We start from the raw sequence: 21,049 nt of genomic DNA, 5'->3' as shown, positions 1-21,049 counted from the left end.
AGTATGTAACTTGTAATATCATGCTTGATACCCTCACAAACCTCATGGCTACTACAGCCCACCCCGCAGCAATCAAATCTTCGTTATTTCCACCCTCGCCCTCTCGAATATCATATGCGCAACCATACCCCCGCTTACAGTATTATCCTGGGACGGCGGGTAGAGCGTCATCTTCGCGTAGGTCCCGGCACCTTTCCGCTTGGACAAGCTACCAGGGTTGATGGCGAGCACGCTGTCCACAACCTACACCCGATGTCAGCAAACGCCACAACCAAAAGCAAACAACGACAAAACGTCAAACATACCTTTGCGAACGGCGGCATCGCACTCGGCACAACCAACACATCCGGCCTCACCTCCACCATCTCCCCCAACTTCAAATAACTAACATCGAGCATCGCCCCCGGCGGCACGCCCCCACCCGCCCCGTCCACCGCGCCCGTCTTCGGCAACCGCTTCCTATCCACAGCCGGAAACAACGGGAAAAAATGCCGCTGCTCCACCAAATAGCGACTCAGGCGCGAGAGCGCATCCCCCGCGGAGCCCGCGCCCCCCACGAGCTCCTCGTGACGCAGCTGCCACAGCACGTCCTGGCTGCTCACGCCCAGCACCATCTCGTTCATGCTCAGCGTCATCGGGTTCCCGATGATGCGCACCGCCTTGTGCAGGCCCAGCTCCCGCCGCGGGAAGGCGTCCTGCGGCCAGGAGACGTGCTTGGCGAGCACGTCGCGCACGGACGGTACGAGCAGGACGGTGGCGGACGGGTTGGAGGCCGCGAGGCGGTTGAGGGCCGGGGTGACGAGGTATTTAAAGACCGTGGACATGCTCGCCGTGTCGGCGTTGTAGGAGGCTTCAGGGGGCAGGTCGAAGTCGCCCGCCGCGAGAAGGGGGTGCTCCGCGTCGAGGAAGGGGCCGGTGAGGACGACGGCGTCCGCGTAGATGTCGGCTGCTTCGCTGCAGAGGGTGTGGAGGGGCTCGAAGTCTAGGTTGTCGTCGGCGGTGTAGGGGCCGGAGGCGAAGAGGATGGTTAGGGGGGGGGGCGGGGTGTCGTCGGAGTCCATGGCGTCCGGGCCGCCGCGCAGTCGGGCGAGGTGGCTGGCGAGGGTGTCCGGGTCGGAGGCGGCGTTGGGGAGGAGTGGGATGTCGAGGACTTGGTGGACAGTGAAGTCCCGGCCGGAGGTGTTAATGCCGCGGAGGGCGACGATCTGGCCGGGGAAGAATTGGTAGCCTTGGAGTTTGCTAAGGTTGAGGGGTACGCGCAGGCCGTTGCCCAACCGTCTTGAGGATTCCAGGACTAGTGAGGCCGCGTTGAGTTTGCCTTCGGGGGAGTCTGATGCGATGCGCCCGACGGCCACGATCTCGGCGGTTCCTTGGCTCGCGGGGCTCCCGAATGCCGAGTCTTCGAGCTTGTGGTGTTCGGTCACTAGGCTGATGAAGTCGTCTATCCGGTCGTCCAGGATTTCGGATGCCTCTGATAGTTTCATCGCCAGCCCTTTGTAGCCAAGTTTTTTTTGGTCTGACGTGGCCGTAAGTTTGATACGGGGTTCGGGGAAGGGAGAGATCGGGGGTTCGGCGGGTTCGAGTTTCTCGTTGAGGATCTCCAGTACTTCGCCGGCGTTTGACCTGTCATTGAACGATGACGGACTGTGTAGGCACGGGATATTAGCCAGGTACCGGTAGCCCTCTTGAAGGAAACAGCTACATACGGGATTACGCCCAGGGCGTTTAGTTGGTCTTCCATTTTCAGGGGGGAGCTAGTTGGCTCGGCCTTCACCCGCGAAACTGCAGGTGTCCTCCTACCAATCGTCTTGGTTCTCCCGGCGCCCGGTGTTGCAAGCCCATCCAGCATCCCAAATACATCACCGCCCCCCTTGGCCACCCGCGGGGTGGCACCCCCTCGCTTCTCCGTCTTGATGTGCACTTGTGACCGGTTGCTCCGCACGAGTTCGTCCTGTAGGTTCTGCTTGAATGCGCGGAGATGGTCGATGGATGCCTTGAAATCGTCCATCCCCATCTTCATGCCGTAAGACTCCCATTTGAAGAACAAATCCTGCACCGACAACTGGTGCATGCCCATGATGGATTTGAGTTCTGCCACCACATCGGCCTCGAGATCCTTGGTCCCCGAACCGAACCGCTCGTTCAACTCTACAATGGTTTCGTCGGCCATTGTGTTATTGGGGTATGTTTGTTTGTGAAATTGTCGTGCTGAAACTCGGCGGTTCTCGAATACCCAAATATCCGATCTCTTGGAGGGGTCCGTTCTCGATATTTGGTTAGTGGGACGCGGTTGTGACGTGACGCGCCAGAAGCACTTAACGCGAAAATACCAGGTCGCCCGAATCGGTTAGGTTGGCCATGTGCTGGCCCCTGCAGGGGCCTGTGGAGCTGACAGGGAAATTGACAGAGAAATTGGCAGGGGCTGGTTGATACCTTCCATCTTGCCCAACGCCAATTTACAGATTACACTTTGCTGTTTCCTGCTTCAAGCTCTTGAAAAGCTGGGGCCTTGGGCGGTTGGGCTCGGCTAGTAATCATTTTGCCCGGCTGTATTTTCTGGATTTACCTCGAATTTTTTCACATTCGAATTTATTTCGTAGAAAGAAGCAAGCCGGAACAAGTCGTATCTTTGGGCGTTTGGCGGTGTGTAAATTTCATAAAATGCATACCTTTCCTCCCGACCTAACCTCTGTTCCCATGACATGGCGCTGATCATTTTCCAGCATTCTCTCCTCTCTAAGCCCAACACAAAGCCCAACAGCTAGTTCGCTTATTCTCGCTACGCTACGGAATACAATCATGTCGGCGACTGTTGCAGGCCCCGGCGCTGACCCGGTGCATGAGAAGGAGACAGCAGCGGGTCCTCTTAAGCTCCCGCTGCTTGCTCCCACTCCCGAGAGCGCCCCCAAAGAACGGGTAGCCCTCACGGCTGAGCAGCAAACCAAGTACGACTGGCTACTGCAACAAGCAAAAGCCTGGACTGAGGTCCCCTCCACCAAGGACAAAGCCGGCCCGCTCACCGACAGCGAGAAGTTTTGGCTCACCAGGGAATGCCTCTTACGCTACCTGCGGGCTACCAAGTGGAATGAGAAAGATGCCGAGAAGCGCCTGCTCGAGACGCTGACCTGGCGGAGGGAGTATGGCGTCGAGGAGCTGACGGCCGAGCACATCTCACCCGAGAACGAAACCGGCAAGCAGATCATTCTCGGCTACGACAAGGAGGCCAGAGTCTGCCACTATCTGAACCCCGGTCGCCAGAATACGGAACCGTCTCCGCGCCAGGTGCAGCATCTGGTCTTCATGGTGGAGCGGGTTATCGATATCATGCCCCCCGGCCAAGAGACCCTTGCCCTCCTCATCAACTTCAAGCAGAGCAAGTCGCGGTCCAACACGGCGCCCGGTATTAATCAGGCTCGCGAGGTGCTGAACATTCTGCAACACCACTACCCCGAGCGCCTCGGAAAGGCCCTCATCATCAACATGCCCTGGATTGTCACCGGCTTCTTCAAGCTCATCACACCCTTCATCGACCCCAACACGCGCGAGAAGCTCAAGTTCAACGAGGACATGAGCAAATACGTGCCGACCGAGCAGATGTGGTCTGAGTTTAGCAGCGGCAAGCTCGACTTCGACTACGACCACTCAGTCTACTGGCCGGCTCTGCAGAAGCTTTGCGCCGAGAGACGGGAGGCTCGGCGGCAGCGGTGGGTGTCTGGCGGCCAGCAGCTGGGCGAGTCGGAGGACTATCTGTCGGGGGCTGCCGAGGTTGGTGTTGCAGGTGCGGCGAATAAGAAACAGGGCGAACCCAGTTAAGCCGGCATCAGCTTTGCTCTACTGACTCGGGTTACTACCGAGGAAAAGACTCCCGAAGTCGCTGTGGGGCCTACCGCGGCCCAAAACGCCTTTGCCTGGAAGAAACTGAGCCATGGGTCTATCTCGGGCATATTTTCCCCTCTTGTTAGTTTCAGCTGCAATTGGCATGCAAGTCTACGGAAATGGCCGGATCCATATGATACCACCTCATAATCCAAACCTCCTAATAACTACCTACCCCCCATCATTCTGTACCCGTGACTGAGTCTAACCTCCAAGTGTCCTTTCGGCTTAATTCGCGACCGCTAGCTGCAGGAGCTGAACGGCGACACGATGGTTAATCGTACCTCAACGGTTGGTTCCTTGGTCTCAAGCCACATGCTTGGCCCGCTGAACGCGGGACGACTGACGCGGCCACCACGGCTTTGGGGTCGCGCAGACACAAAAAGAGACGTGGTAACATTGGCAAATCGTGACTCAATGCGTAGTCGGTTGGGATAAACATCTTGGAAACGTCTCGAGGTTGGCTGAGAGTCATCGCACAATATCCAGTACATCTATCCAATTAACCAGGATACTGACTGAGCCTTCCGTCTCAATCATCACCGGGCTCAGCCTCATCCGAATCATTCACAGCACCAAAGCAACACTCCAAACCATGTCGCTCTCATCACCATCCCCACCCCCCCAAACACCACCAACAACCAAAGCCTGGACCTTCCCCCGCCCCGGCCCCTACCGCCAAACCCTCACCCTCACCACCACCCACCCCGTTCGCCCCTTCCACCCCCAACCGCGGGGGGGGAATACCTCCTCCTACGCATCTCCCACGCGGCCCTCAACCCCGCCGACCTCGTCACCCTCTCCGTCCTGCCCTTCCTTCTGCGCTCCCACCGACACACCCACCCGGCCGCCGTCCCCGCCCTCGACTTCACCGCCACGGTGCTCGACGTATGGCAGCCCCCCACCACCAAACCAACCGACCAGCAGCAGCAGCAGCAACAGTCACGCTTCGCCCCCGGCGACGACGTGATCTGCTTCCCGACCTTTGCTTACACGCTTCGCACGGGGGTGGGCGGGCTGCAGGGCGTGGTGGTGCTGCCGGGGCGGTATGCGGTGCGGGTGCCGGCGGGGCGGACGGCGCGGGAAGGGGCCGGGCTGTTGCTTGCGGGGTGCACGGCGGATGTGCAGGTGGGGGAGTGTGGGGTGGGGGAGGGTGAGAGGGTGTTGGTGGTTGGGGGCGAGTGGGGGGGTCGGGAGTATGGTGGTGCACAGGGGTGAGGGAGAGGGTTTGGAAGGGGGGGGTGGGGTGGTGGCGGGTTTGTTCCGGGGGGGGAATCGGGGGCTGGTGGAGGGGTTGGGGGTGGATGAGGTGAGTGCTTGTGTCTGTTTATTTATGCTGCGTGGTTGGGTGGTAGGGCTGAGCTGACGGTAATGTAGGTGGTTGACTACACGCAGTACAAGGACCTGCCTGGGGAAGTTGGCACGCGGTTTGGTGACCAGCCGTTCGACAACATCATTGATGCGTACGGCAACCAGGAAGTGTACAAGCAGTGTGCGCGGTACCTCAAGCCCGAGGGCATGTACAACGCCGCGTCGATTCACTACTCGGAGTATACTTTTCGGGCGTTGCTGAAGAGCGCGTTGACTCTGGCTGCCAACACCATCTGGCCGCGTTCGACTTGGCTTGGTGGCACCGGCCGGACCTGGAGAGCCGCGAGTATGATGGATCCGGGATTGGACATGATGGAGCGGGTGGTCAAGCAGTTTGGTGAGGGTAAGCTGCGCGTTGTCGTCGACAGTGAGTGGCCGTTTGAGAAAGTTCATGAGGCTCTCGATGTCGTGAGGAGCGGCCATGCCGCCGGTAAGGTTATCATCAAGGTTAATGAGGACTGAGGAGGTGGGTTTCACTTGGACGCCTGTATCATATGTTTATACCCAGCTCTAATGCTTCGTTCACTCTTACCTGACCAAGCACCTAAGCATACCTCAGTGCCGAGCCGTCAAGGGCAACTCCACTCCTCTCACTGACGAACCTCATGTTTTGTTGGTCCAGTCACTCGTCACTTACAGTCTCAAAAAAAAGCCATGCTATATTTGCTCTCGACTTGGGTATCTTCCCCTCTTTTTGACAAGGCCTCAGCCGATAATGAATGTGATGCAGTTAGTCCAAAATATCCCAAAAAATGCCGAGATATCCAATGCGAAAATGCAAGACCAAATGCCCAAGACGCCCAAAAGCCCCATGCCGCCCGATAAATGCCCAGATATACACGATGGTATATATACGTCTTCGTCGCGCCCAGTAAAAAGCACGATAACCAACCCCCATCCAATGTATCTCATCCCGTCATAAAAAAATCGCTGCCTCGACTCAACCCCGCCGCGCGTCCCCTTCACCCTTCGCGCCCACACTCTCCATGGGGTTCTCGCGCTCCTCCGCGGGCGGCGTAAACTGGCGGCGCACAAACTCCCCCGTGAGGCGCGCACTCCCCGGCGTTCCCGCCGCACCGCCAAGCCCGTACTGCGAGGCCTGCCCCTCCCACCGCTGCCAGCCAGGCACCGTCTCCAGCTCAGGCGCCTGCGACGGCGCCGACGCCGACGCTGACATGGACGTGACCGTCTTTGAGCGAAGCCCCCATCACCCCCCCCGCCTCGCCGCCGGGCGCAGCACCCGCACCAGCACCCCCACCACCACTACCGTCCCCATCAACCCCCGCGCCGCCATAACCGACCCCAGCCTCCCCACCATCCACATGCTCCCTCAACACGTCCTCCACCCCCTGCACATGTTCCACCTCCTGCATCAAATCGCGATCCGACGGCCACAGCGCCCTCCTGACGGCCGACACCCCCAGCTCAAACACCACCAGCGCCGACAGCACAATGAAATGCACCAGCCACCACATGCCGTCACGACCAAAGCCCTCCAGAAACGCATCCCGCACGACATACGGCCCGATGGCGCCGCGGAACAGGGCGCTCAGCAGGACATTCCACACCCACCAGCCCAGGATGGAGACGGCCATGCCCCCCATGATGACCGCGGTGCGGTCATGGACCTCGAGGAACATGAGCTTGAGGTTGATGAAGACGACGGCGAGGGAGAAGGCGAGGGTGCCGACGGGGTAGAGGTCGGTGGGGGCGGTGCCGTGGGTGGCGATGGCGTAGATGTAGTAGACGGCGTAGTAGATGATGGCGGACTCGGCGGCGGCCATGAACATCCAGCCGAGGTACTGGGGGAAGTTGAAGCCGCGGTTGCGCTGGCCAAAGGTGTACAGCTCCGGCACGGCCAGCAGGGTGTCGGCCGACAGGTCCCGCTCGAAGATGCCCGGGATGATGACCGAGAGGGACGTGAAGATGGTGTTGAAGACGGTGAGCGAGGTGGATTCGAACAGGGAGGTGCCCGTGTAGCCGTTGTAGCGCTGGTAGTGTGCTTGCAGTAGGTAAAAGACGACCTCCTTCCAGAAGGTGCCCAGGATGTACTTGCCGCTGCGCGCGTAGTTCCAGCGGCCGTGGACGAACAGCAGGCGCTGGAGGAAGCGGAACTGGGCGACCGAGTAGTCCGAGATGCGCGCGGCCTGCAGGCCCTCGCGGCCGGAGATGCCGATGCCAACGTGCGAGGCCTGGATCATGGCAATGTCGTTGGCGCCGTCGCCGACGGCGAGCGTGACGGCCGAGGGGGACTGCTGCCGGATGCAGCGGACGAGGCTGGCCTTTTGTGAGGGCGATGCCCGGCAGCAGATGACCGAGTCGACTCTAGCGACCAGGTCGAAGAACAGCACGCGAAGCGCGGAGTCGTCCTCTACCACCGACAGCGTGTGCCCGTCGATTACGGCGACCGAGTGCGGGACCATGCCGCGGCACACGTCGGTGAGCGTCATGGCGAGCCGTTCCTGGAGATCGCCCTGCGTCACATCCAAAATATAAACTTCAGAGAATGGCTTGCAGATCCGGGCTGAATGGGCGATGTTGATGGCCGTCTCCCGCTTATCGCCGGTCAACATCCAAACTTTGATGTTGGCGCGCCGGAGCTTGTCGATCGTCTCGGGCACTCCCTGCTGCAGCTTATCCTCGATAGCCGTAGCACCGGCGAGCTCGTAGTCCTGTTCGATGAGCTCGGCCGCACTCTCAATGCGCTCCTGGCGCTTTACGAGACTGGTAGTGGCCTGGAGGTACACGTCCTTCCACTTTCGATAATCGTCCTCCTCCAAGTAGCGGTACGCGAAGATGAGCGTCCGGAGTCCTTCGGTGGCAAAGTCGTCGACGTGCTGAAAACAACGCTCGAACACGGCGCCCTCGTTGAGTACCAATGACTCGTCCACCATCCCGTCGTAAGGGTCGGCGAGACGGGCGAGCTCTAGCGACCGGGCACCTGCCATGGAGCGGCGGGGGCTCTGGTAAAGATCAGGTTCGCCTGGTGATTCGTCCACGCCCCCAGCCTCGCGGCGAGAAAGCCAATGATCGACTTCGTCGGTGATAGCCATAGATCGCCGCCAACTATCCCGCCGGTCTAGCGTCCGCCTGATATTCATGCTGTCCCGCTTGTGGCTTTGCATGCTTTGTCGGCGGAGGGCCATCTCCTGTTCGACACTCCTGCGCATGCTCGCCCGCCGCTCGACGGCTGAGGCGGTCTGGATGGCAAGTTGCTTTTGTCTCAGACGCGACAAGATGACACTGTCGGCGCCCTTGGTGAAAATGCACAGCCTGCCGTCAGGCATGCGGATGATGATAGACATACGCTTGCGCTTGCTGCTAAACTCGATAACGTCCATGATCTCGTACTTCTCAGTGATGGTTGCACCAGCAGAGTTGCGCACTTGCAGGGTCATGGACTGCGATGCCCTGTCAACGAGCAGGAAGCCCAGTTCCTTCGCGGCCTCTACCAAAGCAAGCTCGTCGGGAGACGCAGCCTGGAAGCTGATTTCGCCGTCTTCTCCCGTCTCAGGGAGGCAAGTATGGCACAGCGCGAGGCAGAGGATAAACTGCCGGGTTTTGCGTGAGAACTGAGAGTGGGGCTTGTTGGCGAGATAGCGAAGCAGATCCTCGGTATTGAGCTCGGGCTGGTTTTGAGCCGGATGGACGGACGACTTCCATCTCGAAGCAGTGCTCGTCCGCGGAAGACGGCCGCTCTGGGAGCGACGACCCTCGACAGGAGACGAGTCCATCATTTCCGTCTCGGCTGGACGCACCGAAACCCTAGGGCTCAAAGCCGGGCCCTTTCCGGTCTGTTCCACTGCCTCCTTGTGCGGCACGCCCCGGCCAGATTTCTCGTCCTCTGTGCGCAGATCGGCGTCATGGAGCCACGCAGTCCCAGCCACGCTCATTTTGCGGAATTTCATCAAGTTCTCAGTCAAGGTGCCAGTCTTGTCAGAGAAGACATAGCTGACCTGACCCAGATTCTCTAGAATCGTGGTCGTGTTGGCCACCATGGGCGTATCCGTAACCGGGTCGTACATTTCGATATCGCTGAGTAGGAACAGCTGGCCGAGCTTCACAATCTCGAGACTGACGTAGAGGGAGAGCGGAATGAGCGTATTGTAAGCAATGACGAAGGCAATGAAGATTTGCCCCAGCGGTACACTTCCACGGTTGAGGTACCACGCGCGGGACTGATACTCGCGACGCCACACGATGTAGCCGACGGTGCAGCCGACGCTGAGGATGATGACGAAGAATACCAGCATGAGGACGATGCGATTGACAGCGTATTGCAGCTCGGGGGCCTTGGCTCGGACGTTCTTGTTGGCGTTCATGCGAATCTTGCACTCCTCGCCGCTGTTGATAACCAGCCCAATGGCATAGGTGGTATTCCGCAACGTCGAGCCCCTGTAAACGACTTCATTCAGTGTCAGCGGCATAGTTTCGCCGTTGATGGTGACTCTGCCCTCGAAATTGTATAGATCGAGATTCGGGTCTTCAGACACAACCTCGGCCTCGCTCTCCCCCATCCCGGCGATGGACGAACAGTGTTTGGCGAGTAGCGGGCAAGCCTGTTTGCTTTTTAGGTTCGTTTCACCATCCAACGCCATCGTTTCGATGAATGCGACGCCATTCGGGCCCGTTGCGTGAAGTAGGACGATATCTGCGGGCACGTTCTCGTCGCGGTGTAATCGAATGATATCCCCCACTCTCAAATCCTGCCACTCTATCTTTGACCACCGCCCGAGCTCCGCATCCTCGCCACACGCGGATTCCAACTCGATCGCTGGCTTCTCCCTCTTGAAGAACCTCCCAGGCGTGCGGCGCTCTATCCTCGGCTCGCTCTTGACGGTGCCTTCCGGGTCCAGCACGGAAACCGAGCTCCTATTCTCCAGCTTGTCAAGCCTGTACCTGCGGTAGTCGTCATATCCCTCCTTTGCCATGCTAAGCGCCACAAATGCGATCAGGGGTCCGATTGTCGTATAGGTGCCCGTTGTGCTAAGGCCGGGTATCATCTGCAGAATACCAATGATGAGGAAATAAAAATTGGCGAGTTTGCTGAACTGAAAGAACAGCTGCTTGGGCAGAAAGTTCCAGACAGTATATCGGCTCGACCGGATGAGATTGGGCACGTAGGAGTGGCCCGTCCGCTCGTCCTTCAGCGGTTTCCGTCTCGCCAGCCCCGGCCTCAGAGGGATATGCCTCCCATCTTGGCTCGGTGGGATCGGTTTCTGCCTTAACAAGCCCTCCACAATGTACCGGTTGTAGGCTTTCTCGGCAGCCGCCTGGGCTTTGGCCCACGGGCGGCTAGCAGGCCCCCTCTTGCGATCCCTTTTCCACCCGCTCCAGCCAAGCTGCGGGAGCGTGGCAGTGCTCTTTTCGACATCGGCGGAGATTTCGATGTTGTCTCGCAATTCGTCGAATGTCTGGCGGGGGCGAGTCAACGAAATCCTCGGCTCTTCCAGACGAAGGCGAGCAGGGACCGCAGGGGCGGTCGAAGGGCCGTCGTGCCTCGGCGGGGGCGGCAGCGTGTGCGACTGGATGGTGTAGAGCTCGGGAGTTCTGATTTGCAACGGCGAGTGAGGTTGCCGAGCGTGGGGCGACCTGCTGCCATCAAAACTATGGGCGCGAGCCCCGGCGCGAGCAGGATGGAGTCTCAGTGCTGGACGTGAGCGTGCTTCTCGAGTCTCCCCAGCCTGCGAATTTCCTCGGGCGACGCCAGCGCTCGAAGGCAAGCTGGAGCTCGAGCTTTGGTGGCGCAATTCAATGTTCTCGAGCCGGTTGCGTAGCTCTTCTGCAGCACTTCCCTGGCTGTTGTCTGCCATGCCGCGAAACTAACCAGGTGACCGGCACCGGACCAAATCACCCCCAGTCCTCCGGGCCGAACAAAAAAGTACCTTAGTCGAGGGAAAAGCGAGAGAAGTGGTTCTGGTATTCGGGCTGCATTTCGAGGTCGGACAAAAAACACCTACACAACGAAACGAAAATAACAATAATCGGGTGGAAGGTGGGAAAAGAGAAACAAGTTGAAACGAGCGACTCTGGCTTGTCTGTCGCCAAGTTGGCAGGCCATGGATCAAGGTGGGTGGCTTCAAGTCGCAGGAGTGGGTACATACGCATGCACAATGTGTCGACTCGGAGCCGGCGAAGCGGCTGTCGAGCGGCTGAAGTCCTGGTGTGGGTCCCACAGCCTATCAGAGCCTGTCGCACTCTGGAACATTGTGGCTGTGGGGGCGGAGAGACCGCCCAATGCCCCTCCGTCTCCGATCTGGGTACGAAGTACCTTACCTTAGCTGCTTAGTTAATGCCACACGTGTGCCAGCACCTGGTTCATGGGCCATGCGCACACCTCAAATTCCCTACAGCGCCTTTTCAATCGACAAGTGGCTTCCGGGTTGCTTTGCCCTGCAGGAGAAAGGAGGGGCGCTTCGGGGAAAGAATATACTTGGTTTGCACGACGAACTAACTACCTGGCACCCCGTCACCTAGCCTAGACGGAACATGCCCATCTAATTGCATCGAAATGGAGTAGGTGGATAGGTACAGGTAGGTAGTTCGGGCAGTCTGGAGAAATCTGGACCGAGGACCTATCCACCATAAATGGGCGCACTACGTACCTACCTACATACCTCAAGCTGCCTGTCACATCGACTCCATGTATTTGTACGGTGATGTCCACGGGTACTTTCCAGATACAAGGCATGTCACATCGTGATCTAGGAGACAAGAGGGCGAGGACAATAGTCGCAAACAACCAGTTGAATATTATTTGCTGTATGCCACCGTACGGCTTCATAACCGTGATAACCGTGATAAATGTGATAACCATGACAACGTGGTGTATGCACAAAGCACAGACTGTATGTACATTGAACCAGACGTGACATATCACACGCCTCACCCAGCCTCCACGGCCTCCATCGTGACATTCCGAATGCAACCCTCGCCCTCCAACGAAGAGTGACCCAACAGGATACCTAGGTGTCCACACCAGATGAATCACCATTCACCACACAAGAACCATATTAACTCTTGCGGGCCTTTGTATACGAGCTTCTCATCTATTATCGAAAATGGCCGCCTCAAAATCGACCATCTATCGGGCTCCTGGATATTCAGTATAACCTCGTATGTGGTACCATGTAGAAATGGGAGAAGCGTACCCCGCCGCGCTCAGACTCTAAAACGCCAAAAGCCATCGCCTACTTGGTCGTAAAATGAGGTTTCTTGGGACGAAGGACATACATGCGTGCATACCTACCTGGGTATCCCTCCTATGGGGCACCGTGAAAGTGTACGTAGGAAACCGAACCAGAGGTGATATATTATAACACCACGCAACATAACCCGTAGCAGATCTACACCGAATCTTCGACAATGAGGTCGACACCCGCAATGCAACCGTTGGTTTCCACGTCAAGCCTCGGGGCACCTAGTACAATGTCCAAACCAGACGAACCGTCATTACACAAGTACCACTCAAATCCACCCTCGCCCTTGTATTTGAAGAGCCCACCTTCCGTCGCAAATGGCCCCTTGATGGATTTTGGTGCACCGGGAGTCTGGACATACATCAGCATAACGTCATATGGAGTACCGCGAAGAAATAAGAGAAGCATACGTTGGGCGATCCAAACTCCAAACGCCACAAACCACCACCTCTGTCGAAGAACGCGACATGGGGGTGCGACTTCATGTTCAGGTTCCCGTCGTCATCCAACACGAATGCCGCGGTTGGGCCTGTGTTAAACCGGTAGAACCCAATACGCAGGCCTTGGTTTTTGGCGAAGTCCTCTGAGGTGACTGTGTCATGGGGCGATGATAGCAGGAAACTAGAAGCCGTCTGCGCGAGGAGCGCGATAGCCGGTAGGAGGACGGATGGGAGCTGCATGGTCAAGGATTCGAGGAGACTGAGGGCGAGGCCGGTGAGTTTGATTTTCCGTTTCGACGAGTGCTGGCTAGCTGAGAAAGATGACGGTGAGCCGATCTGAGCCGATCATCTCGTCCCGCGACCGACGACGGAGAGACATGCTGCGAGATAGCTTGGGATGGTCACTTTGCTGTTCTGGCGATCTGACGATCCTAAAATCAAACCTTGACAGAAGGTGACGTCAAAACTCTATATAAGTCGGCCACTTACCCTTCTGCCGTTTCTCGACCTTCTTCTCCACATCCCAAAATGACTCTAAATCTACGATGATCCCGTCAACCCGGTTCGAAGCTAGCTGGAGTTGGAACACGTTGGTGTTATGTTCTATTTATGTTTCAGCTAGCCGACAACACCTCACACGTGTCACCCATTAGTCGGGGGACCTTCGACAAACTCGACGTGATCCACCCATCTTTCAGCTCTCCTCATGCCTGATGAGTCTCAGACTTCCACCTACCAACTTTAAAACACCAAGACAAGGCGTGGTGGATGTAGCACCCAGCGACAACCACCAGATTTCCTGCCCAATCATTTTGTGGAATGCGGCAAAGTGATGGAGCGAATACAACCCGCGCCCATACGTCTACGCCGCTCGGTTGTTAAGTAGCCCCCGCTACCCAATTGCCGTGACCGGCTTGGTGGCCTTGGTCTTTGAGTTGGCACGACCCGAGCGCCGCATCAATCAGCTCTCCCTCAAAGCATGGTTAACTGCTAGCTGTCCCTGTGGTTTAGCCAATCTTACAGAGGTGGCAAGCGCGGCGAGATGCTTCAATGATGTCGTGATTCCATCAAGCCTTGCGCTGAGCCATAACCAGGCTAGCAGTAGCAATAACTTCACACCCAGCTCCAAGTCACTAGGCAGAGAAGGCCCCGAGTCAACTGACATGCTCACTTGCTTCACACCTCGACAGTCCACCCTGCCTCCTCACCACGTAATAGAAAGGGACATCATCACCGTTCACAGTTCTCATTCATTGCTCCCTAAAACAATGGCAAGCCAGATATCAAACTCCAAATTCCACCAAGCCAACCATCCCTAGTTATTGCGAAACGCAAATGATGCTCCCAAAACCCCCACAAAGATAAATTAGAAACACATTACCCCAAAAAGGAAAGCCTCCTGGGCTTTCCTTCGCCTTTCATCCTTCCTCCCGCAGCCAACGAAACATCCCATCTCCTTTCTCTAGAGATCCTCTCCGGGTGGGGTTTGGGAGACCAGGTCGCCAACGACTAGGGAATAGATATTAAAAGGCTTCTTCCCGGTGAGCGTCGAGTAATGTGCGCCCTTAGGAATAGCGGCAGGCGGAGAAGATCCGCATGCAAAAACGAAAAAAACAACAACAACAACGCAAGCAATTGCGAGAGATAGGGCGAAAACAAAAACGAGAAACGGGAAATCCCGAGTCACTGTGCCAAGCGGGAGCACAAATGGCGGGATATCGTCATGGTATATTCGTGGCTGATGGATGAATTGCGATACGAAGTCGGACTGAAGAGGTATTTGTTTGTTTGCTGATGAATCGGAGATGGGTTGGATACTGTCGCAGCCTTGGGTTGGTCGACAGGGGGGCAGAGGAAGAGAAAAGACGGCAACCCGAACAGGCTTCCTGGTATATACAACGACCCTTTAAACGCCGCAAGGAAAATTCGAGCCAAGAAAAACAACTCTCGATGGGGTATATTGCACGTCATGACGCCGTCCATGCTTTTGTCGAGAGCCAAGTCGGGAGGCATCGCCCGAGTGAGATTTGTAGAGCACAAGGCGAGAAGCGGGTGATCGCTCCCCCCCAGTTACTGGGCTTGGACGCTCTCGGGCGAGAGCGAGGCTTGCTCCGCATCGAAGCGTTTCAAATCCATGAACTGGTTGAGCTCCATGTCGGCTTGGTTTGGCTCCACAAACGGTGAGTGCGGATGCATCGGCAGCGTCATGGTCGGCTTTCCGGTCTGGTACATGTCGTTCAGGTTGGCACCGTCGTCCGAGATACCAGAACCCTCGCAAATCGGAGGCATCGACATGGGCGGTGATTCTCCCACAATCGCCGGGTCAGGGTGGTTGAACGAGAGCGGTGAGATCGACGGTGGAGGAACGCCCAGGTTTGCCGGGTTGACCAGAGGAGAAAACGTGCCGCTGTAGGGGGTAAAGCTGGGTGCCGAAATTCCACCGTTGTCAGGTGCCTGGCTGGCGAAGAAGTTGGGACTCGAATAGTCCGACGGCGAGGGGGCCGTTGTCGCGGAGAGCGGATATGCTCGCATGTCCAACGCACCGAAGCCAGCCCGGGTATCGATCCGCAGGTTGGGTCCGACAGGGCCCAGCATGTTGGGCTGCTGGGGCACCGGGCTGAAGATCTGGGGGTTGTGAGTCGGCGCCTGGTTTTCGGGCTGCGTAATGTGGAAGCTCGGGGGGTGCTGTAGCATCTGCATCGTCTGGAAGTCGATGGGACCCGGTACACTGCGGCTGCGCTGCCTCTTGTGGCCTGGGCCACGCATCATCATGGTCTGGTGGTGATGAGGCGCAATACCCCACTGCGATTCTTGAAACATGCCCACGTGTGGCTGTGCGAAGTTGGGTTGCGACGACGGTCGTGCCGGCGAAACCGGGGCAGACATGGACATGGGGTGAAGTTGGTCGAAGACGGGCGCAGGCGCACTGTGACGATGAATGAAAGCTTCCAAACTGACCAACTTCGCCAGCTGGCCGCTCAGCACCTTTGGGTTTCCACCAAGGTGATGCGTCAGCACCCGGGAAGCTTGCAGATCCTCGGTGAAATCGTTGACCTGGATGAAGGTCGCAGTCGTCGATGAGTCCATGAAGAAATTGGGCGAGTTCAGGAGCTCAATCGTGATGCCGCCAAGTTGATCACCGCCCTCGACGTTGTTCAAGTAGATGTTCTTGATGTAGGAAAACGGGTATTCGATCTTGTACCCGGCCTGGTCGTTGTTGATGTAGTAGGTCATCGTGCACTTGTCAGGCGAGTAGAAAATGATCAAATCCATCGCGTTCTGACCAACCCGCATCCACCTGCCGATGGTCAGGGAGCGACAGCTGAGGTGGTGAATCACTGTACAAGTTAGCACAAGCCCTTGGGTTGCGCGTTCATCGGCGGTCACTTACAAACTTTGCCAGGCCCAGACTGCTCGCCACCCATCATACCTTGGTGGCCGTAGGGCATGAGGCCGGTACGACCGAAGAAGCCCGGGATGCTCTTGCCCGACTCCATAGCCTGCATTGCAAGATACTGACGCATGGACTCAGGGATGGAGTCCATGTCTTCGCCGCTTTCGAGGCTCTTCTTGGCCAGCATCTTGATCTTGGCGCGCCTGCGTGGGGTCAGCAAAAAGCCCTCTCAAGATGGAGGGGGCGGCCTTTGGACTTACCGGTTCTGGAACCAGATCTGAACAGACCTCTCGGTCATGTTGATCTCCTCGGCTATCCTGTCGCGCACAGTGGCCGTGGGGGTCGGGTTCTTGTTGAATTCCATCTCAAGCGTCGTCAACTGGTCCTGCGTTGCCCGTTGTCTCTTCTGGTTCTTCTGCTGCTGCGTGAGGGTGCTCTTGCGGGCCGGCCGCCTGGACCCGGAGCCTTGCGATTTGGATCCATGGGCGGGGGACTTCATGATTTTGCTCGGAGTGCCGGACTTGGGCGTCGGAAGAGGGGACTTGCAGGGAGACGGCGAAGCTGACATGGACGATGCTGAGGCGGCGAATCCGTCCTCTTCCTGGATGTCCTCATGAAACTCATCCCTGAACTCCTGCTTGAACTCGTGCTTGACCACGTCGGTCGCCATTGTGGGCTGGTGTACTGCCTGGCGCCGAGGTTTGGTTTGTCGTTCCAAATACTAGTATCCTTCCTCTCGCGTAAAAATACTCCTGCCACTACCGCGTCGGGTTTGCGGTGTGCTAAGTTTGTCGACGCCAACGCCGCAAGGGCTCGGGAGTGTCGGGGTTCAACGAACTCGGACGAGTATGAGAAAGAATGATCGAATAATATATGGGAAAATGTGCTGTGTTTCAAATGAGTGTCGTCCTGTGCGAATGATCGGACAGAAAAGTTGGGTTAGTTGGTGTGGTGGGTAAGGGGGGGTTGGACAGTCGGCGCTGCCTGGAAAAATGTAGCACGCAAGGCAAAAATGAGGTGAATTGGAAACCGGAAAGAATGAACGGGTTCCGATAAATTGGTTGAATGGATATTCCAAGGGAGTGACTGTGGTGAGAAAAGCGAAGGTAGAAGTGGGGGGAAGGAAGGGGAAAGGCGGTCGACAGGAGACGACGACGTGAGGCGATCGAAGATGGACAAAAAGAGAGACTAGGGGGGAAAAACAAGAACGGGGACATGGGGGGTTCAAGAGGGAAAAGCAAAACGAGCAAGGAGCAGCGGACCCGAGTGGGCGCTCCCACACTGGGCGGGTCCATGGGGTCCCTGCCGTCAAGCGCTTTCTGGTACCCTCAGGCATCACAGTCCAACGGGCAGAACAGCGAATTAGCAGGCGCCGTGGAACAGCCATACGGTGCGATTAACTGTGTGGAAAGGGGAACGCCTGGGTATTCGTCTGATGTGCCCAATCACCGCAGCGCTGCTCTGCAGCTGACATGCAGTCCAAACGGGATGGATTGCGAACCTGCTGCCCCTCGTGCCACCCATCGCAGCCTTGCAGAGCACACGGGCGCGTTCTTTTTAGACAGTACGAATACATCAGTACAGACAAAAATTTGGACGGTACTGAGCTGCGGCCGTTGGAGAGCGGGTCCCTGGATAGGGACCAGCAGAAGCGGTCGCTGGGGGCGGCGACATAGGTGGGCATGTGTCTCCTGGCCAAACGGCTTGTGTCACCTTCGGTCGAGATGTCCCTGACTGGGGTCTGACAGCAGCGTTTGCCGAAGCTGGGAGAAGGGGGAGAAGGGGGGTGGGCGCACTGAAAACCATGAAACTGACCGTCACTTCTTAGAAACAGTCCAGCTCTGGAGTTTCGGGCAACGGGACGATGCTGCATGAATCTGATGAACACGCGCCTCGCCCGGTAGAGGGGACACGCAGCGGCAATCATGGCCGTGCACCGCGGTAATTCCCGCCCCTTCTTTCTCACCATCCGATCTTGGTGAACCATGTGGGAAGAACCCTTCTTACAAAACCAGTCGCTGCCTTGAATAAGGCAGGGAGAGAGGAAGAAAAAAAATCGTAACTTTTTTTTTCCACAAAATTCAGTTACAATATACATCGGAAACTCGGCTCATCGCATGCCACATCCGGACCTTCGAAATCCTTGAATCCGTTGGAATGTCGTCGGCCTCGATTGATTCGCAGCGCATGCGAATGGTCTCCCACTCTCCCCCGATCCACTCCAACAAGTTGGAGATACCCCCAGTTGCCGACATGGTCAATCCGATCGCCGAGAAGGGCACGCATGCACAGCCTCCTGATGGGCGCTCAAATGCCGCTTCTCGGCAAGCACGAGTCGGGTTGTGCAGCCTGTCCAGCACGCGCCGCGACATCGATGTGGACCGAACACCCGCTTGCCCCTGGCTTGGCAGGGCCAGGATGGTGCCCTGAGGCGCCCTCTGCTGCCATCCTCTCCGCGACAAGGAATCCCACGGGACAGCGAGGCCGGCCTTCGTCATCGATCATTGCCGTCCAAACAGTGACCAAGCCGTCGGGTTCTGGCGAAGTTGGATTCGGACTAGTCTGTTCATTTCTCGTTTTTCCTTTTGAACCTCGTACTTTTTCAGGCAAGAGGACTTTCTTTTTGCTCTGGCTGATTCTCGATAACTGACCAGCCAGCTATCGAGCGAGCATTCGTTTCTTCCACGGTCTCGACGGGGGCAAAAAAGGGGGAGCGCTAAATCCAAAAAAAGTGCGACAGTCTCTGTCAAGCTCGACAACAAGAGCCTAGCCCCACGAGATCGCTCACGACGGCAGACAGTTGCCTTCCCAACACAAATACGTGCACGGCACAAACGCGGTAGCTATGCGACACCTTTTGGCCTCGCCGGTGCCAGCGTACGACTGGTATACGAATACATAGAATCCGGCCGAGGAAGCACCCCTTGAGGAGACAAACATTGGCAAGGCATTGCCACCTCCTATGGCACAAGACATCTGATGTTTCCCGTGGTGGTGCCAAGCTGCATCCCACCTTGTGCGGAAGACAAGAACATACCGTGCCACTGGCGTCCTACAGTACACAGTGTTCGCCCTTGCGGTGGCCTTCGGTCCGCGGGGCCTTGCGGCCGTGGAGCGCTGAAGGGCCGGTCGAGGCTTTCCGTGGTGCTGCAGGTCGGACACTGCAGTTGCGAACCAACCATGTCCCTTGCGTCGGGCTGATGCGACCCAACCTGTCGCCCCGTCACGAACGGAGTGGTGCGCGACGTCCCATTCAGCCGTGTCTCCAGCCCCTGCGCTTTGCCTCGTACAGGTAGGTGCTGGATGTTCTGGTGGAAGCAACACCAAAGAAGTTAGGCTGAGATCCGATAACGAGTGAACAACGGCAATGCACCTTATGTCGGATATCAAAACCACAGCTCCGGTTCTTTCGGTCGAGACTGATGGCAGATCCCGCCTGGTGTGCCCACCGTGTCGGAGGCACTGTCTCACAACCCCACCCATCCTGGAGAGGGCCCGCTTTACCCCTGAGAGGACAGCGGGTCCAGACGCAGGAACACCTGGGAACAAGGCCCAGCAATTGGTCCTCCGGCACCCCCTCCAGCAATCCGGACCAGGGTTCTGATGTCTGGCCCCCAGTTCTCCTTTTGGGACAGACCACGATTTTTTTTTTGCACACCACCCAAACCCATTTTTAGTCCACCCCGAAAAAGGTGACCCGTCACGCACGATGGTCAGAGTCACTTCCGGCCTCGCGAAGAAAAGAAAAGTTGGCTGGCCGGGCAGATCAACCCACATCCCACGCGATCAGGAGGAAACGCCGAGTCCTGCGCTCCAGTTCTGTTCTATGTCAGGTGGCTATTGGACTCGTTACACAACCAAGGGCCGCCCTAGCAATTCTCAGCCTTTCCTATATTGGCCCCAATGAGGCCGATTCCGGGAGCTCGACTCGCAACATCATGGAAGTTGAAGCGTGCGGGTTTCAACGTGTGGGAGCGCCTCGGACTCATTGGGCAATGCGAGACTGAGGTGCGGGTTCATGCACCGATCTCAAAATATGCAACGATTGGCTACGGCGAGACGCTGTTCATGCAGAGTCAGCAACAACACGCGCGCACACCAGGGCTAAACCTTCCAAGGCTACGAGATTCGAGGGCTTGCTCTCGTGAGCGGGCCATGTGGCCGCCAAATCCCTTCACCAAAGCCGATGCAGGTGTCTCGGTGTGGATTATCTGTTCACGTCGCAGGTGGCTTGCGGACCGCGAACTCGCCCGGTGCCAGCCCTCCCATCCCGGTAAAATTCGGCTTCAGCTGTGGCGCTCTCATCAGCCCGAAAAAGACAACACTTCTTCCCGCACCCACATTCCATGGCTAGTCCTGAAAAGCAAACATCAATTGCCCAGGCTGAGATCATACTTGTACAAGTAAGTCCATGCTTGGCCAAGCCACAGTGACAACTGCGGATCCTCGGGCCGTTCCAGAATTCTAGAAACAACCGCGTCTCGCGAACCCTCCATTGCAGTGTGTATATCTCGAACTTCGATGGCGCTTCGATCGAACTTTTTCCTGTCTCCGGCCCCCTGTCGATAGGCGCATCACTAAGAATACTCCCCCGGATCTGGCGATCACCTCTGGCGGACGCAGCCACGTCACTTTATGCGGCTCCTGGCTCCCGCATCGAGGCCGAGACGTTACAGCAGGGGAGCCACAGACGACTCTGTTTGTGACAGTCCCCACTGCTTGGTCGTCAGAGTGTAGCACACTCCCCGCTGTCTTGCTCCCCGTTTTGG

General features: G+C 57.3%; 6 protein-coding genes across 6 annotated transcripts in view; 1 reads left to right on the top strand and 5 right to left on the bottom strand.

The window, feature by feature from the left end:
- Positions 1–72: 72 nt before the first annotated feature.
- On the bottom strand, positions 73–2,170 carry CHGG_07582 (uncharacterized protein; the record flags this gene model as incomplete). Its single annotated transcript, XM_001225237.1, has 3 exons — positions 73–243; positions 306–1,644; positions 1,707–2,170. The coding sequence occupies 3 exons, from the start codon at positions 2,168–2,170 to the stop codon at positions 73–75; spliced, it is 1,974 nt and encodes a 657-aa protein (XP_001225238.1).
- Positions 2,171–2,799: 629 nt separating this feature from the next.
- Positions 2,800–5,709, top strand: CHGG_07581 (uncharacterized protein; the record flags this gene model as incomplete). Its single annotated transcript, XM_001225236.1, has 3 exons — positions 2,800–3,765; positions 4,450–5,004; positions 5,254–5,709. The coding sequence occupies 3 exons, from the start codon at positions 2,800–2,802 to the stop codon at positions 5,707–5,709; spliced, it is 1,977 nt and encodes a 658-aa protein (XP_001225237.1).
- Positions 5,710–6,386: 677 nt separating this feature from the next.
- Positions 6,387–11,455, bottom strand: CHGG_07580 (uncharacterized protein; the record flags this gene model as incomplete). The annotated part of the gene is made up of 2 exons (XM_001225235.1): positions 6,387–10,797; positions 11,352–11,455. 2 exons carry the CDS (start codon positions 11,453–11,455, stop codon positions 6,387–6,389), a joined length of 4,515 nt encoding a protein of 1,504 aa, XP_001225236.1.
- A 1,138-nt stretch (positions 11,456–12,593) lies between these two features.
- CHGG_07579 (uncharacterized protein) lies at positions 12,594–13,126 on the bottom strand (the record flags this gene model as incomplete). Its single annotated transcript, XM_001225234.1, has 2 exons — positions 12,594–12,797; positions 12,857–13,126. 2 exons carry the CDS (start codon positions 13,124–13,126, stop codon positions 12,594–12,596), a joined length of 474 nt encoding a protein of 157 aa, XP_001225235.1.
- Positions 13,127–14,956: 1,830 nt separating this feature from the next.
- Positions 14,957–16,950, bottom strand: CHGG_07578 (uncharacterized protein; the record flags this gene model as incomplete). Its single annotated transcript, XM_001225233.1, has 3 exons — positions 14,957–16,224; positions 16,278–16,483; positions 16,541–16,950. The coding sequence occupies 3 exons, from the start codon at positions 16,948–16,950 to the stop codon at positions 14,957–14,959; spliced, it is 1,884 nt and encodes a 627-aa protein (XP_001225234.1).
- A 3,963-nt stretch (positions 16,951–20,913) lies between these two features.
- CHGG_07577 (uncharacterized protein) overlaps positions 20,914–21,049 on the bottom strand; it is a gene marked incomplete at both ends in the record, with an annotated part of 5,596 nt that continues 5,460 nt past the window's right edge. The window contains one exon of the mRNA XM_001225232.1: positions 20,914–20,976. Coding sequence (XP_001225233.1) covers positions 20,914–20,976 — 63 coding nt within the window. The remainder of the gene's footprint in view (positions 20,977–21,049) is intronic.

Source organism: Chaetomium globosum, genomic scaffold (assembly GCF_000143365.1).
Source record: "Chaetomium globosum CBS 148.51 scaffold_5 genomic scaffold, whole genome shotgun sequence".
In the NCBI taxonomy this organism is placed as follows: Eukaryota; Fungi; Ascomycota; class Sordariomycetes; order Sordariales; family Chaetomiaceae; genus Chaetomium; species Chaetomium globosum.
The sequence above is the reverse complement of the archived record's forward strand: the minus strand, read 5'-3'. Positions and strand labels throughout refer to the sequence as shown.